Below are 20,000 nucleotides of genomic sequence, written 5' to 3'. Positions count from 1 at the left end.
GTGTACCCCCAGTACATTAAAACATATTCTACATCAACAGCAACAACAAAGGCCGTGACATCAAAACCATCAAATCCCTCAGAGTCCTTCGCGTCCTACGTCCTCTTAAGACCATCAAGAGACTCCCCAAACTCAAGGTACAGTGTGTAGTCAGCCCCAAACTCAAGGTACAGTGTGTAGTCAGCCCCAAACTCAAGGTACAGTGTGTAGTCATCCCCAAACTCAAGGCACAGTGTGTAGTCTTTCCCCACTGTTCTGTGACAGAGACCGGGAGTCATTCTATTACGAAGAGCAGCTTTCTGCACTGCAGCTTCCTGAAAATGAAGGGAGATGACATTGTTATTAGAGAAACATACAGATGGTGAATGCACATGAGACACCCTACTGCCAATGTCTTTCCCTCCTTCCATCCGGGACACACTTCTGTACCAATCAAACATTCTTCTGTACCAATCAAACACACTTCTGTGTGGCGTGACACAGACAAGCTGTTTAATTAAATCAGTGTTTCCTTTGACAGCGTCTCTAACAGCATTTTATCCCTGTGCTCTTTTGTCCCTGTAATCCCCCCACGCCCCCCGGTAAACACACACACACACACACACACACACACACACACACACACAGGCAGTGTTTGATTGTGTGGTCACGTCCCTGAAGAACGTGTTGAACATCCTCATCGTGTACCAGCTCTTCATGTTCATCTTCGCGGTCATCGCCGTGCAGCTGTTCAAGGGCCGCTTCTTCTACTGCACCGACAGCTCCATGGACACGGAGAAGGAGTGCCAGTGAGTGATCAGCTGTCACACACACACACACACACACACACACACACAGCTCCATGGACACGGAGAAGGAGTGCCAGTGAGTGATCAGCTGTCACACACACACACACACACACACACACCCATGAACGCAAGCACACACACACAGACACACACACACACACGAACGCAAGCACACACACACACACACACATGGACGCAAGCGCACACACACACACGCACACACATGGACGCAAGCGCACACACACACACACACACACACACACACACACACATGAACGCAAGCACACACACACACACACACACAAAGAGTGTCTGCTTCTAGCATTTACACATTGGTGTATAGAAACAAATGCATGACTAGACAATGGAACACATGCGAGCACGCGCACACATACACACACACACACACACACACCATACACACACACACACACACACACACACACACACACACCATACACACACACGCAGTTGCTTTTTCCAACTGATAATCAATGTCATCTGAAGTCAAATACCATCCGATTACAATACTGATCTAAGGCAGCGATGTAACGCAACCTTCAGAGTACCCTGCCTTTTTTACCCTTCTCTCTTCCCATACAGAGGCTATTATATCGACTATGGCCGAGACAGGAAGGAGGTGAAGAGGAGGGAGTGGAAGAGACATGAGTTCCACTATGACAACGTGTGCTGGGCCCTGCTCACCCTGTTCACAGTGTCCACGGGAGAAGGCTGGCCACAGTAAGTCACCTTTGACCCCAATCCCGCTCCCCCATTTATTTATGTATTTATTTATTTATTTTTACATTTTTGGCATTTAGCAGACTCCTTATTCCAAAGCGACTTACGACAAATACATTTGACGAAGTATTTCGTCATTATTATCCAACCAGTCATAGCAGGGTTCGGGCTAGGGTTAAAACGGTTAAAAAGTCATCTATGCTCAGGCCAGGGGCCATTGGCAGTCGTCGTGCTAGAAGAAGGAAGATTTTATTTATTATGACACAGAAGAAACAGTACGGGGGGGGGTAGTAGAGGTCTCAGGAGGGACAGTTAAGGTGTAGCCTGAAGGAATTAATGAGTTATATGTGACTCATCAGTGAACCAACCCCGAATTTGGGCCGGAAACGTAACGTTCATGTCATGTCAGTCATTTCAGACTTACAGACTTGACCGTATATTACAGTAACAGCTTCTGGAGATGCTGGAGATACTCTTCCCTAGCGGTAACACTGTATTGGAAGCACCCTCTTGATAAATGAGGCTTTATAAGGTCTTGTATAGCCTTATAAGCAGCCGCATAGAGTTATAAGTAGCTCGGGTCATAGCAAATGATGATGCTTGCAATTAATGGAGTATTTTACTCCAGGTGGCTGTCTCCATCACAGTATCTTTCCTTGTCACTGTCCCTTCCTCCCCTGTTCCTCTCTCCTTCCATCCATCCCTCCCTCCCTCCCTCCCTCCCTCCCAGGGTCCTCCAGCACTCGGTGGACGTGACGGAGGAGGACCGGGGTCCCAGCCGGGGGAACAGGATGGAGATGTCGGTCTTCTACGTGGTCTACTTCGTGGTCTTCCCTTTCTTCTTCGTCAACATCTTCGTGGCCCTCATCATCATCACCTTCCAGGAACAGGGGGATAAGATGATGGAGGAGTGCAGCCTGGAGAAGAACGAGGTACGGGACAGGAGTATGCACACACACGCACGCATGGGCTTGACTGTGCTTCCAAATTCCGCAGACCTACAAAAAAGTTTTGATCGAAAAAAAAAAAAAATCTCCATCGAAGTTGATCTATACATTTTTTACTGTAAAATTGCAAAGCTAGCAAACCAGAATGGCCAAAATCAGCTCTTACCATGGTCAACTGTATACATCAGAGGTTCTCAACCCTCTCCTCTGGGACCCCCAGCCGCTCCACATATTTGATCTGTTCCACCACCAGCACACCTGATTCAACTGATCAAGTATAAAGCAATTATGGTTTGTACTTGATCAGTTGAATCAGGTGAGCTGGTGGTAGAACAGATCAAACATGTGGAGCGGGTGGGGGTCCCCGAGGAGAGGGTTGAGAACCACTGGTATACATGCACTCAGAGATATTATTTTTTCTACATTCCTTATCCCTGTTGCAAAGAGGGAGTCTCAGCTTTCTAGCTCAAAAGTGTCTCTCCACTTTCTTCAGCCAGGGTGGCACACACGACGCAGCCAGTCAGCAGAGAAGTGTTTCACACAGTTGTAGGACACAGGCTTCTTCTTTCATCTGGTGCTGGCGGGCAGCGCTGTTTATAGCTCACCTTCATAGAAGCTTTTCCAACAAATACTGTAATTCCATGTTGCATCGAAAGAATTCTTCTATGGACATATATGGACGTTCCATATCAGTGCCCATCACTCATTCTTAGAATGTAGATATTGGATCAAATAAACAGTGGAGCGCACAGAGATAAGTGTAAACTAAATGTTTGTGTTTGTCCTGTTCCCTGATGGTACCTACCCTAAGGAACGCTCACAGTCACCTACCGTTCGTACCGTCTCTTAGAAACATTATCCCTTTCATTTTTTTTTCCACATGAAAAAATTATGATTGTGTCATGTGAACTACAACTATTTTCAACCCTTGACTCTCTCTCTCTGTTCCCACTCTAGAGGGCATGCATTGACTTTGCCATCAGTGCCAAGCCCCTGACCCGCTACATGCCCCAGAACAGACAGACCATCCAGTACCGCCTGTGGCACTTTGTGGTGTCACCCTCGTTTGAGTACACCGTGCTGGTCATGATCGCCCTCAACACTGTGGTGCTCATGATGAAGGTATAGAACCTCTTAGTCAGCAAACATGTGCTGTAGACATACAGTGGGGGAAATAAGTATTCAACGCATGAACCATTGTTTTAATTCAACTTATTTCTGTCCATTCTTCAACGCAGTCTTTAAATTTGGAAGATTCCGGGAAATCTTGTTCCTTCCACAAATGTTCTATTGGATTTAAGTCAGTTATTGCACATCGATAGTTTTATTGAGTTAATACCAATATCTGGATAACATTTCATGTGAATAGATGCAATGGAAATATGTTGAATTAAAAAAAAAATATGTTGAATACTTATTTCCCTAATCATCCCTGATGGTGATGGTGATGGTGGTGATGGTGATGATGATGATGGTGATGATGATGGTGGTGGTGATGATGATGATGATGATGATGATGATGGTGGTGGTGGTGGTGATGATGGGGATGATGATGATGGTGGTGGTGGTGATGATGATGATGGTGGTGGTGGTGATGATGGTGGTGATGATGATGATGATGATGATGGTGGTGGTGGTGGTGATGATGATGGTGGTGGTGGTGATGATGGTGGTGATGATAATGATGATGATGATGGTGGTGGTGGTGGTGATGATGATGATGGTGGTGGTGGTGGTGATGATGGTGGTGATGATGATGATGATGATGATGATGGTGGTGGTGGTGATGATGGGGATGATGATGATGATGATGGTGGTGGTGGTGATGATGATGATGGTGGTGGTGGTGATGATGATGATGATGATGATGATGGTGGTGGTGGTGGTGGTGGTGATGATGATGATGGTGGTGGTGATGATGGTGGTGGTGATGATGATGATGATGGTGATGATGATGATGATGATGGTGATGATGATGATGATGATATTGATGATGATGATGATGGTGGTGGTGGTGATGATGATGATGGTGGTGGTGATGATGGGGATGATGATGATGGTGATGATGGTGATGATGATGATGGTGATGAGGAGGAGGAGATGGTGGTGATAATGATGATGATGATGATGATGATGATGGTGATGATGATGATGGTGGTAATGATGATGGTGGTGATGATGATGATATTGATGATGATGATGGTGATGATGGTGATGATGATGAGGAGATGGTGATGATAATGATGATGATGGTGATGATGATGGTGATGATGATGGTGGTAATGATGATGGTGGTGATGATGATGATGATGATGATGATGATGATGATGGTAATGATGATGATGATGATGACGATGATGATGATGATGGTGATGATGGTGATATGGTAATGATGATGGTGGTGATAATGATGATGATGGTGATGATGGTGATGGTGATGATGATGATGATGATGGTGATGATGGTGATGATGATGATGATGGTGATGATGAGGAGGAGATGGTGATGATGATGATGATGATGATGATGATGATGGTAATGGTGGTGATAATGATGATGATGGTGGTGATGATGATGATGATGACGATGATGATGATGATGATGATGATGGTGATATGGTAATGATGATGATGATGATGATGATGGTGATGACCCACTCTTACTCATCTATGTATGATACAGCCCAGTCTCACCTGACATCATGATTTGCGTGTGTGCGTGTGTGCTCATGTGTGTGTGCAGTACTACTCTGCTCCAGCTGCCTACGATGCGGTCCTGAAGCACCTGAACACTGCCTTCACTGTCCTCTTCTCCCTGGAGTGCATCCTCAAGATCATGGCTTTCGGCCTTGTGGTGAGCAACACTACTCCACAATACCCAACTGAAGAGAATGTCATTATTCCATAATCTGGTTCAGATAGAATACGCCCTATTTAAGAAGCTGTGTCGGTAGATGCTTTCAGCTGGACCAACCTCTTCTTATCCACCGAATTGGGTCTATGTTTAATATAACAGATATAAAGAGCTTACCTTTATCAATAATGTTCATCGATGTCGCAAACGATTCATTAGATTCCATTCTAAACGTCCAAAGCGGTCTTTTGTCGATCGGTAAAAACAGTGCGATTGAGAAGCCTTTTGTTTACAGCCACGTCACATAAGAAAACCACGCATGCTTGGTTTCAACCCCGGAATTTCCATATCATTGGTCTTCGAAAGCAAGTTTTTCCGCCTCTGCTCGATTTTATTGGCCTGGTGTGAAAAATAGGCGAGTGCGCCATAGGGGCGCATAGACAAGCGCGCAGGAGGGCCCTGCTGGTTGGAAACAGAGTCTAAACAGTTGGATTTGGATGCAATTTATACCTATAGTGATATGTCAATGAAATATAATACATTTTACAATCTTGATACATGAGAAAGTCTGATACACTGATAGTGACAAATGGCACAATTTGGTTGTCTGCCTAAACATACCTGTACTAAAACAGGTACAAAGTTGCATTGGCTAGGTGGCGTAGTGGATTAAGCGCTGACCATGTACCGCAGGGATCCCGGTTCAATTCCAGCTGTGGACATATGGAATGGAATGGAATGGACTTTATTTGTCATTGCTACAGTACAGGTACCAAACAACGAAATTTAGGAGGGGTGGCTCCCCTGGTGTTAGGAAAGGGAAAAAAAAAAAACATTTTAGAAAAAGCATAAAATCACAAGAAGGTAAGGAGCTGGTTTACATCAATAAAGGCTATGTACACAATCCACTGTACTATACTGCACAGATAGTCAACTAGGGTTGTCATATTGCACAAAAGTATTTTTTCACGTTATTTTAAAGTGTCACAGTTTGCAGGCTTGAAATGTACATGTTTGTGCCTCAGCACTAGCTGCCATACAATCCGTCCGGACTGTCCTGGGCCCAGAACTTAGGCCTTTGCTGTGTTCAGGGTCTTGACGGCCCTGTGGTAGAAGCAGTTCTTCAGTCTGTTTGTCTTAGCGGCCGGGGTCCTGTACCTCCTGTTCTAGGGCAGCCTGATAAAGTGTACGTGCCCAGGGTGGGTCGGGTCCCTGGAGATCTTGGAGGCCTTCCTGAGACAGCGTGTGTTGTACAGCTCTTCCAGAGAGGGGAGGGGGGCGCCGGTGATCTTCTGTGCTGTTCTCACGACTCTCTGTAGCGCGTTTCTCTCCGCTGTTGTGCAGCTGTGGAACCAGTTGCAGATGCCGTAGGTGAGGATGCTCTCCACTGCGCCGTGGTAGAAGGCCACCAGTATCTCCTGCTTGTTGTGTTCTTTCCTGAGGCATCTCAGGGTGTATAGCCGCTGTTGTGCCCTCTTGATGGTGCCTTTTGTGTTGTCCTTCCAGGCCAGGTCATCCCGCATGTGATGTCCCAGGAATCGGAGGGTTGAGACTCTCTCCACGCTCTCTCCGTCGATGAGCAGGGGCTGGATCTCGGACTTTTTCCTCCTGAAGTCTACGATGAATTCCTGGGTCTTTGACTTGTTTAGCAGCAGGTTGTTAACCTTGCACAGCTTGCTCAGTTGCTCTACCTCATCCCTGTACGCCGCCTCGTCCCCCCCCGAGATACATCCCACCACGGTGGTGTCGTCTGCAAACTTTACGATGTAGTTGCTGGGGTGGATGGGGGTGAAGTCGTGGGTGTAGAGGTTGTAGAGGATGGGGCTTAGCACGCAGCCCTGGGGGGACCCAGTGCTGAGGCTGAGGGCTGTGGAGGTGTGGGGGCCCACCCGCACCCTCTGGGGGCGGTCGGTCAGGAAGTCCTTGATCCACGCACATATAGAGTGTGATAGACCCAGGTCTAGTAGTTTGGTCACTAGCCTGTCTGGAAGGATGGTGTTGAAGGCGGAGCTGAAGTCCACGAAGAGCAGTCTCGCGTAGCTGTTTCCCCTCTCCAGGTGGGATAGAGTGGCGTGGAGAGTCGTCGCTATGGCGTCCTCTGTGGACCTGTGGGCTCTGTAGGCGAACTGGTATGGATCCAGGTTGGGCGGGAGGCGTGTGAGTATGTGGGCCCGGACTAGTTTCTCGAAGCACTTCATGATGATTGGTGTGAGTGCCACCGGCGGTAGTCGTTTAGGCAGCTCACCGTGCTTTTCTTCGGGACTGGGATGATAGTTGAGGTTTTTAGGCAGGGTGGGACGGTGGTGCCATGCATCCCTTCTCTCTCTCACCCATACTTCCTGTCATAATCTCTACTAAGGAAAAATATGAGTGGGACTGCCCCACTCAGAAAATAAAAAATAAAGTTGCATTGGCTCACTAACTAGCATCTAATTTGGCACAAGTACTCTGGAGTACTGATTCCTAGATGATTTGGGCTTGTTCAGTCAGGTTTCCAAGCTGATATTCACTCTAAAAGCTGTTGTTTTTTTAGGCGGAGAGTGAATTTGAGATTTTTCACAATGTTCTAGCTCTATTTACTCTGACACAGTAACATATATTTGGATTCTGAGTCACTTCTACAGTCACCCCACAGGTGTTAGCTTTCATTTGATACCAAGATCATTATGAAGGCCCTTGTGATTGTGGAGATATTCTATATTCACTGTGGGCATGTCATTTCTAGCAGAAAACCTGAAAAATAGGCCCGATGAGAGAAAAGTCCCACTATGGTAATAAGAAGCTGTCTCTGTCTCAGTCATTCTGAAACACTATGGTAATAAGAAGCTGTCTCAGTTATTCTGAAAGAAGGCGAGGGACACATTCAGACAAATCTCGGTCCCTAACACAGATTCTAGACTCAAAAGCTCAAAGACTAAGGCATCTAGTACCTCCACTGATCAACTTGAACACAAAAGAGACTAAAACAAGATCATCTTAGAATAACATTCAACATCATGAATAACATTTAGATAAAAGGAAAAGGCATTTGATTCTATCAGACAACATCAATGTAAAGAGGGGCATTGTTAGGGAATGAGTGGATAATCCTGTCCTGTGCTCCTTTAAAGTTATGGTCACTCTTATCTAAACAAGATTCATTTTTTGTTTTGTTTAGTTTCAGTATATTACCAGAACCCCCATTGAACAAAGGGGGCTTGCCTTGTGATGTTTATTGTTTTTTTGCCTCCCCAAAGAATTATTTTAGAGACACTTGGAACATTTTCGACTTCATCACTGTCCTTGGGAGCATCACAGAGATAATTGTAGATTTACAGGTAATGTATTCCTATAGTTCATTTACAAGCTTTTACCATCAATAATAATACCCTGTTAAGCTTAGACTCACCTTGTATTTCCTGTCAATCAAATATGTCTTCTGCTGAACTTGTCTATCTAGTATGTGCTAAAGCTACAGTCTTTACCTTTTCCCCAGACCTGGGTAAAATACGCATTTGAAATGCTTTGAAATATTTGAAAACTTGAGGTGTGCTTGATTTAGCATATCAGGCAAAATGTAAGTATAGAATAGTCTCCAAAATTCAACCGCCTTGTGCAAGGCGAGCTACATAAAATGTTTTAATATTTCAAACCATTTCAAATATTGCCCAACTGTTTAAATCTGCTTTATTTCCCTCCCAAACTGCCCCGTCACGTTTTGTTTTGATCCCGTCTCTCTCTTCTCCCGCCCTCTTTCCTACGTTCTCTGTATATCAGTCAGTGAACACATTCGAAGTGAGTTCCCTGAATTGTCTTTCCCTCTGCCCCTATCTGTCTCTACGTAAATGTAGCGTACTGTATTTGCTTCTCGTCCTCTGTCTCACCCTCCTCTTCCCCTCTCTGTATTCCCCCTGTTCTTAGCATGCTGACTCGACTGTACACCCTTTATTTTTTAATTCTGTATTTTTCTCTCTTTAACTCCCCCTGTTCTTACCCCCTCTCAATCTCTTCTCTGTGGTCTCTCTATCTCAGTCAGTAAACTCTCTCTTCTCTGTAGTCTCTCTATCTCAGTCATAAACTCTCTCTTCTCTGTAGTCTCTCTATCTCAGTCATAAACTCTCTCTTCTCTGTGGTCTCTCTATCTCAGTCAGTAAACTCTCTCTTCTCTGTAGTCTCTCTATCTCAGTCATAAACACTCTCTTCTCTGTAGTCTCTCTATCTCAGTCATAAACTCTCTCTTCTCTGTAGTCTCTCTATCTCAGTCATAAACACTCTCTTCTCTGTAGTCTCTCTATCTCAGTCATAAACACTCTCTTCTCTGTAGTCTCTCTATCTCAGTCATAAACTCTCTCTTCTCTGTAGTCTCTCTATCTCAGTCATAAACACTCTCTTCTCTGTAGTCTCTCTATCTCAGTCATAAACTCTCTCTTCTCTGTGGTCTCTCTATCTCAGTCATAAACACTCTCTTCTCTGTAGTCTCTCTATCTCAGTCATAAACTCTCTCTTCTCTGTAGTCTCTCTATCTCAGTCATAAACTCTCTCTTCTCTGTGGTCTCTCTATCTCAGTCATAAACACTCTCTTCTCTGTAGTCTCTCTATCTCAGTCATAAACACTCTCTTCTCTGTGGTCTCTCTATCTCAGTCCATAAACACGTTCAACATGAGTTTCCTGAAGTTGTTCCGGGCAGCCAGACTGATCAAGCTGTTGAGGCAGGGCTACACCATCCGCATCCTGCTCTGGACCTTCGTACAGTCCTTCAAGGTCAGCCATGTTGATAATGATAATGATGATAATGATGATGATGGTGATGATGATCATGACTGATCAAGCTGTTGAGGCAGGGCTACACCATCCGGATCCTGCTCTGGACCTTCGTACAGTCCTTCAAGGTCAGCCATGTTGCCATCTACTTTTCCCATTCCTTGAGATCAGCGATGGCAAAAAAAAATAATATCAGCATTAACATGCTTGATTTAAAGGTAGAATCTGGGATGTGATGTAGCAAAACGATGCAAAGATGCCAGAGACTAGAGAATAGACTAGAGAATAGACTAGAATAGACTAGAATAGACTAGAGAATAGACTAGAATAGACTAGAATAGACTAGAGAATAGACTAGAATAGACTAGAGAATAGACTAGAATAGACTAGAATAGACTAGAATAGACTAGAATAGACTAGAGAATAGACTAGAATAGACTAGAATAGACTAGAGAATAGACTAGAGAATAGACTAGAATAGACTAGAGAATAGACTAGAATAGACTAGAATAGACTAGAGAATAGACTAGAGAATAGACTAGAATAGACTAGAATAGACTAGAGAATAGACTAGAGAATAGACTAGAATAGACTAGAATAGACTAGAATAGACTAGAGAATAGACTAGAATAGACTAGAATAGACTAGAATAGACTAGAATAGACTAGAGAATAGACTAGAATAGACTAGAATAGACTAGAGAATAGACTAGAATAGACTAGAATAGACTAGAATAGACTAGACTAGAGAATAGACTAGAATAGACTAGAGAATAGACTAGAATAGACTAGAGAATAGACTAGAGAATAGACTAGAATAGACTAGAGAATAGACTAGAATAGACTAGAATAGACTAGAGAATAGACTAGAATAGACTAGAATAGACTAGAGAATAGACTAGAATAGACTAGAGAATAGACTAGAATAGACTAGAATAGACTAGAATAGACTAGAATAGACTAGAGAATAGACTAGAATAGACTAGAATAGACTAGAGAATAGACTAGAGAATAGACTTGAATAGACTAGAATAGACTAGAATAGACTAGAATAGACTAGAGAATAGACTAGAATAGACTAGAATAGACTAGAGAATAGACTAGAATAGACTAGAATAGACTAGAATAGACTAGAGAATAGACTAGAATAGACTAGAATAGACTAGAGAATAGACTAGAATAGACTAGAATAGACTAGAGAATAGACTAGAATAGACTAGAGAATAGACTAGAATAGACTAGAATAGACTAGAATAGACTAGAATAGACTAGAGAATAGACTAGAATAGACTAGAATAGACTAGAGAATAGACTAGAATAGACTAGAATAGACTAGAGAATAGACTAGAATAGACTAGAATAGACTAGAATAGACTAGAGAATAGACTAGAATAGACTAGAGAATAGACTAGAATAGACTAGAGAATATACTAGAGAATAGACTAGAATAGACTAGAGAGTAGACTAGAGAATAGACTAGAGAATAGACTAGAGAATAGACTAGAATAGACTAGAATAGACTAGAATAGACTAGAGAATAGACTAGAGAATAGACTAGAATAGACTAGAGAATAGACTAGAGAATAGACTAGAATAGACTAGAGAATAGACTAGAATAGACTAAAGAATAGACTAGAATAGACTAGAGAATAGACTAGAATAGACTAGAATAGACTAGAATAGACTAGAGAATAGACTAGAGAATAGACTAGAATAGACTAGAGAATAGACTAGAATAGACTAGAGAATAGACTAGAATAGACTAGAGAATAGACTAGAGAATAGACTAGAATAGACTAGAGAATAGACTAGAGAATAGACTAGAATAGACTAGAATAGACTAGAATAGACTAGAATAGACTAGAAATAGACTAGAGAATAGACTAGAATAGACTAGAATAGACTAGAGAATAGACTAGAGAATAGACTAGAATAGACTAGAATAGACTAGAGAATAGACTAGAATAGACTAGAATAGACTAGAATAGACTAGAATAGACTAGAATAGACTAGAGAATAGACTAGAGAATAGACTAGAATAGACTAGAATAGACTAGAGAATAGACTAGAATAGACTAGAATAGACTAGAATAGACTAGAATAGACTAGAATAGACTAGAGAATAGACTAGAATAGACTAGAATAGACTAGAGAATAGACTAGAATAGACTAGAATAGACTAGAATAGACTAGAGAATAGACTAGAATAGACTAGAGAATAGACTAGAGAATAGACTAGAGAATAGACTAGAATAGACTAGAGAATAGACTAGAATAGACTAGAATAGACTAGAGAATAGACTAGAATAGACTAGAATAGACTAGAGAATAGACTAGAATAGACTAGAGAATAGACTAGAGAATAGACTTGAATAGACTAGAATAGACTAGAATAGACTAGAATAGACTAGAGAATAGACTAGAATAGACTAGAATAGACTAGAGAATAGACTAGAATAGACTAGAATAGACTAGAATAGACTAGAGAATAGACTAGAATAGACTAGAATAGACTAGAGAATAGACTAGAATAGACTAGAATAGACTAGAGAATAGACTAGAATAGACTAGAATAGACTAGAGAATAGACTAGAATAGACTAGAATAGACTAGAATAGACTAGAATAGACTAGAGAATAGACTAGAATAGACTAGAATAGACTAGAATAGACTAGAGAATAGACTAGAATAGACTAGAATAGACTAGAGAATAGACTAGAATAGACTAGAATAGACTAGAATAGACTAGAGAATAGACTAGAATAGACTAGAGAATAGACTAGAATAGACTAGAATAGACTAGAGAATAGACTAGAATAGACTAGAGAGTAGACTAGAGAACAGACTAGAGAATAGACTAGAGAATAGACTAGAATAGACTAGAATAGACTAGAGAATAGACTAGAGAATAGACTAGAATAGACTAGAGAATAGACTAGAGAATAGACTAGAATAGACTAGAGAATAGACTAGAATAGACTAAAGAAAAGACTAGAATAGACTAGAGAATAGACTAGAATAGACTAGAGAATAGACTAGAATAGACTAGAATAGACTAGAGAATAGACTAGAATAGACTAGAGAATAGACTACAATAGACTAGAGAATAGACTAGAATAGACTAGAATAGACTAGAGAATAGACTAGAGAATAGACTAGAATAGACTAGAATAGACTAGAATAGACTAGAGAATAGACTAGAATAGACTAGAATAGACTAGAGAATAGACTAGAATAGACTAGAGAATAGACTAGAGAATAGACTAGAATAGACTAGAATAGACTAGAATAGACTAGAGAATAGACTAGAATAGACTAGAGAATAGACTAGAATAGACTAGAGAATAGACTAGAATAGACTAGAATAGACTAGAATAGACTAGAGAATAGACTAGAATAGACTAGAGAATAGACTAGAATAGACTAGAGAATAGACTAGAATAGACTAGAATAGACTAGAATAGACTAGAGAATAGACTAGAATAGACTAGAATAGACTAGAATAGACTAGAGAATAGACTAGAATAGACTAGAATAGACTAGAATAGACTAGAATATACTAGAGAATAGACTAGAATAGACTAGAATAGACTAGAATAGACTAGAATAGACTAGAGAATAGACTAGAATAGACTAGAATAGACTAGAGAATAGACTAGAATAGACTAGAATAGACTAGAATAGACTAGAGAATAGACTAGAATAGACTAGAATAGACTAGAGAATAGACTAGAATAGACTAGAATAGACTAGAGAATAGACTAGAATAGACTAGAATAGACTAGAGAATAGACTAGAATAGACTAGAATAGACTAGAGAATAGACTAAAATAGACTAGAATAGACTAGAGAATAGACTAGAGAATAGACTAGAATAGACTAGAGAATAGACTAGAATAGACTAGAGAATAGACTAGAGAATAGACTAGAATAGACTAGAGAATAGACTAGAATAGACTAGAATAGACTAGAGAATAGACTAGAGAATAGACTAGAATAGACTAGAATAGACTAGAGAATAGACTAGAATAGACTAGAATAGACTAGAATAGACTAGAATAGACTAGAGAATAGACTAGAATAGACTAGAATAGACTAGAATAGACTAGAATAGACTAGAGAATAGACTAGAGAATAGACTAGAATAGACTAGAGAATAGACTAGAGAATAGACTAGAGAATAGACTAGAATAGACTAGAATAGACTAGAAAAGACTAGAGAATAGACTAGAATAGACTAGAGAATAGACTAGAATAGACTAGAATAGACTAGAGAATAGACTAGAATAGACTAGAGAATAGACTAGAATAGACTAGAGAATAGACTAGAATAGACTAGAGAATAGACTAGAATAGACTAGAATAGACTAGAGAATAGACTAGAATAGACTAGAATAGACTAGAATAGACTAGAATAGACTAGAGAATAGACTAGAGAATAGACTAGAATAGACTAGAGAATAGACTAGAATAGACTAGAGAATAGACTAGAATAGACTAGAGAATAGACTAGAATAGACTAGAATAGACTAGAGAATAGACTAGAGAATAGACTAGAATAGACTAGAATAGACTAGAATAGACTAGAGAATAGACTAGAGAATAGACTAGAATAGACTAGAATAGACTAGAGAATAGACTAGAGAATAGACTAGAATAGACTAGAGAATAGACTAGAATAGACTAGAGAATAGACTAGAATAGACTAGAATAGACTAGAATAGACTAGAGAATAGACTAGAATAGACTAGAATAGACTAGAATAGACTAGAATAGACTAGAGAATAGACTAGAATAGACTAGAGAATAGACTAGAATAGACTAGAGAATAGACTAGAGAATAGACTAGAATAGACTAGAGAATAGACTAGAGAATAGACTAGAATAGACTAGAGAATATACTAGAATAGACTAGAATAGACTAGAATAGACTAGAGAATAGACTAGAATAGACTAGAGAATAGACTAGAATAGACTAGAATAGACTAGAATAGACTAGAATAGACTAGAGAATAGACTAGAATAGACTAGAATAGACTAGAGAATAGACTAGAGAATAGACTAGAATAGACTAGAGAATAGACTAGAGAATAGACTAGAATAGACTAGAGAATAGACTAGAATAGACTAGAATAGACTAGAGAATAGACTAGAATAGACTAGAGAATAGACTAGAATAGACTAGAATAGACTAGAATAGACTAGAGAATAGACTAGAGAATAGACTAGAATAGACTAGAATAGACTAGAATAGACTAGAGAATAGACTAGAGAATAGACTAGAGAATAGACTAGAATAGACTAGAGAATACACTAGAGAATAGACTAGAGAATAGACTAGAGAATAGACTAGAATAGACTAGAATAGACTAGAGAATAGACTAGAATAGACTAGAATAGACTAGAATAGACTAGAATAGACTAGAGAATAGACTAGAATATACTAGAGAATAGACTAGAATAGACTAGAATAGACTAGAGAATAGACTAGAATAGACTAGAGAATAGACTAGAATAGACTAGAATAGACTAGAGAATATACTAGAGAATAGACTAGAATAGACTAGAATAGACTAGAATAGACTAGAGAATAGACTAGAATAGACTAGAGAATAGACTGGAATAGACTAGAATAGACTAGAGAATAGACTAGAATATACTAGAGAATAGACTAGAATAGACTAGAGAATAGACTAGAGAATAGACTAGAATAGACTAGAGAATAGACTAGAGAATAGACTAGAATAGACTAGAGAACAGACTAGAATAGACTAGAGAATAGACTAGAATAGACTAGAATAGACTAGAGAATAGACTAGAATAGACTAGAGAATAGACTAGAATAGACTAGAATAGACTAGAGAATAGACTAGAATATACTAGAGAATAGACTAGAATAGACTAGAATAGACTAGAGAATAGACTAGAGAATAGACTAGAATAGACTAGAGAATAGACTGGAATAGACTAGAATAGACTAGAGAATAGACTAGAATAGACTAGAGAATAGACTAGAGAATAGACTAGAATAGACTAGAGAATAGACTAGAATAGACTAGAATAGACTAGAGAATAGACTAGAATAGACTAGAGAATAGACTAGAATAGACTAGAATAGACTAGAATAGACTAGAGAATAGACTAGAGAATAGACTAGAATAGACTAGAATAGACTAGAATAGACTAGAGAATAGACTAGAGAATAGACTAGAGAATAGACTAGAATAGACTAGAGAATACACTAGAGAATAGACTAGAGAATAGACTAGAGAATAGACTAGAATAGACTAGAATAGACTAGAGAATAGACTAGAATAGACTAGAATAGACTAGAATAGACTAGAATAGACTAGAGAATAGACTAGAATATACTAGAGAATAGACTAGAATAGACTAGAATAGACTAGAGAATAGACTAGAATAGACTAGAGAATAGACTAGAATAGACTAGAATAGACTAGAGAATATACTAGAGAATAGACTAGAATAGACTAGAATAGACTAGAATAGACTAGAGAATAGACTAGAATAGACTAGAGAATAGACTGGAATAGACTAGAATAGACTAGAGAATAGACTAGAATATACTAGAGAATAGACTAGAATAGACTAGAGAATAGACTAGAGAATAGACTAGAATAGACTAGAGAATAGACTAGAGAATAGACTAGAATAGACTAGAGAACAGACTAGAATAGACTAGAGAATAGACTAGAATAGACTAGAATAGACTAGAGAATAGACTAGAATAGACTAGAGAATAGACTAGAATAGACTAGAATAGACTAGAGAATAGACTAGAATATACTAGAGAATAGACTAGAATAGACTAGAATAGACTAGAGAATAGACTAGAGAATAGACTAGAATAGACTAGAGAATAGACTGGAATAGACTAGAATAGACTAGAGAATAGACTAGAATATACTAGAGAATAGACTAGAATAGACTAGAGAATAGACTAGAGAATAGACTAGAATAGACTAGAGAATAGACTAGAGAATAGACTAGAATAGACTAGAGAACAGACTAGAATAGACTAGAGAATAGACTAGAATAGACTAGAATAGACTAGAGAATAGACTAGAATAGACTAGAGAATAGACTAGAATAGACTAGAGAATAGACTAGAATAGACTAGAATAGACTAGAGAATAGACTAGAATATACTAGAGAATAGACTAGAATAGACTAGAATAGACTAGAGAATAGACTAGAATAGACTAGAGAATAGACTAGAATAGACTAGAATAGACTAGAGAATAGACTAGAATATACTAGAGAATAGACTAGAATAGACTAGAATAGACTAGAATAGACTAGAGAATAGACTAGAGAATAGACTAGAATAGACTAGAGAATAGACTAGAATAGACTAGAGAATAGACTAGAATAGACTAGAATAGACTAGAATAGACTAGAGAATAAACTAGAATAGACTAGAGAATACACTAGAATAGACTAGACTAATCAAACCAATCAAGAAGAGATGAACAGATGACACTGTAGAGTTGAATGTGATTGGCAGTGAGAAGCGAGTGGACGTTCTCATTCGTTCTTGTTCTTAATTTCAACAATTATCTTTGATGAAAGCTGCTCTGTTTTCATGGGTGGGACGTCATATCCCAGTCTACCTTTAAGGTAAATGGGAGTTATGAAAACAGATGTCAAGTTAGGTTTTGTCCCTTCTAGTCCAGTTAAGATATGTTTGACTTAGTAACTTATTATCAAGAGGAATTGATTTTATTTCAGGACTTGGCTCAATTTTTTTCTGGAAAACCGTCCCTAAGAGTTTAGATCTTGACTTTGCATTCAGATAACTGCTCAGATTCATGGATGGATTCCTATTCCTAGGAAGTTGTTTGTTCTCTCGACAAAACTTGTTCACCCTCTGTCTGTGATTTCTCCTGTCCGTAGGCTCTACCTTACGTCTGTCTACTCATCGCCATGCTGTTCTTCATATATGCCATCATTGGAATGCAGGTAAGGATTTTTAGCTTAATGATACCCGTGCTATTGACCAACCTCTGCAGATTCAGAGACGGACACGGTGAAATGCATTCATTTTGAATCTGTCAAAAATAAAATGCTCGCAATAGAATTAATCTTATAATACATTGTAGACACCCACTGAGCTGAGATTATCCGCAAGCCTGTTTTGACATTAAAAACCATTACTCAACGATTGGGACTTTTGCCATTTTGTGGGCGTCTATTCTGAGCTGGCCCACGTGTCAAGCTTGAATCATTATTTGTCTCTGATTAATTCAATTAATGCCCTCTGAGAGCTAACACTAGCCTTAAAGGGACGTTGCATAACAACACATTTTAGCCTTTGCACATGCATTAGTCTCTAATTTATACATCTGTATACACCACACTGTACATCACTACCGTAACTGTACATAGCTACCATAACTGTACATCAATACCGTAACTGTACATCACTACCGTAACTGTACATCACTACCTTAACTGTACATAGCTACCTTAACTGTACATAGCTACCTTAACTGTACATATCTACCTTAACTGTACATAGCTACCTTAACTGTACATATAATAGCTACCTTAACTGTACATAGCTACCTTAACTGTACATAGCTACCTTAACTGTACATATCTACCTTAACTGTACATATCTACCATAACTGTACATCACTACCATAACTGTACATCACTACCTTAACTGTACATATCTACCTCAACTGTACATAGCTACCTTAACTGTACATAGATACCTTAACTGTACATATCTACCTTAACTGTACATAGCTACCTTAACTGTACATCACTACCGTAACTGTACATCACTACCTTAACTGTACATAGCTACCTTAACTGTACATATCTACCGTAACTGTACATAGCTACCTTAACTGTACATAGCTACCGTAACTGTACATAGCTACCTTAACTGTACATAGCTACCTTAACTGTACATATCTACCTTAACTGTACATAGCTACCTTAACTGTACATAGCTACCATAACTGTACATAGCTACCATAACTGTACATAGCTACCTTAACTGTACATAGCTACTGTAACTGTACATAGCTACTTTAACTGTACATATCTACATTAACTGTACATATCTAAATTAACTGTACATAGCTACCTTAACTGTACATAGCTACCGTAACTGTACATAGCTACTTTAACTGTACATATCTACATTAACTGTACATAGCTACCTTAACTGTACATAGCTACCGTAACTGTACATAGCTACTTTAACTGTACATATCTACATTAACTGTACATAGCTACCTTAACTGTACATAGCTACCGTAACTGTACATAGCTACTTTAACTGTACATATCTACATTAACTGTACATAGCTACCTTAACTGTACATAGCTACCGTAACTGTACATAGCTACTTTAACTGTACATATCTACATTAACTGTACATAGCTACCTTAACTGTACATAGCTACCGTAACTGTACATAGCTACTTTAACTGTACATATCTACATTAACTGTACATAGCTACCTTAACTGTACATAGCTACCATAACTGTACATAGCTACCCTAACTGTACATAGCTTACTACTATCCTCTCCTGTATACCTCTAACTACCCTACTTGCCATACATTGCCATAGCATCTAACCAGAAGTGCAAATAGTGATATAGTGCCAAACATGATAGTGATAAGTACAGTTACTTATCACTATCATGTTTTATATCACTATTTGCACTTCTGGTTAGATGCTAAACTGTGTTTTGTTGTCTGGTATTTTTACTCTGCAGTGACAATAAAGTTGAATCTAATCTAATCTAATCTAATGTGTCTTAAATCACACAAGGTGTTTGGGAACATCAAACTGAATGACGAGAGTCACATCAACCAGCACAACAACTTCAAGACCTTCTCCGGTGCCCTCATGCTGCTCTTCAGGTGAGCACTTCCACAATCCAAC

General features: G+C 39.2%; 1 protein-coding gene across 1 annotated transcript in view; it reads left to right on the top strand.

The window, feature by feature from the left end:
- LOC308171672 (voltage-dependent R-type calcium channel subunit alpha-1E-like) overlaps positions 1-20,000 on the top strand; it is a gene marked incomplete at its 3' end in the record, with an annotated part of 200,056 nt that overhangs the window by 150,090 nt on the left and 29,966 nt on the right. Inside the window, 10 exon segments of the mRNA XM_080546544.1 lie at positions 41-137; positions 628-788; positions 1,392-1,529; positions 2,260-2,461; positions 3,434-3,598; positions 5,219-5,329; positions 8,566-8,646; positions 9,951-10,070; positions 17,987-18,052; positions 19,887-19,978. Coding sequence (XP_080402670.1) covers positions 41-137; positions 628-788; positions 1,392-1,529; positions 2,260-2,461; positions 3,434-3,598; positions 5,219-5,329; positions 8,566-8,646; positions 9,951-10,070; positions 17,987-18,052; positions 19,887-19,978 — 1,233 coding nt within the window.

Source organism: Nansenia antarctica, assembly GCF_963989245.1.
Source record: "Nansenia antarctica genome assembly, chromosome: 16".
In the NCBI taxonomy this organism is placed as follows: domain Eukaryota; kingdom Metazoa; phylum Chordata; class Actinopteri; order Argentiniformes; family Microstomatidae; genus Nansenia; species Nansenia antarctica.
Note: the sequence above shows the minus strand (reverse complement) of the source record. Positions and strands in the feature narration are given on the sequence as shown.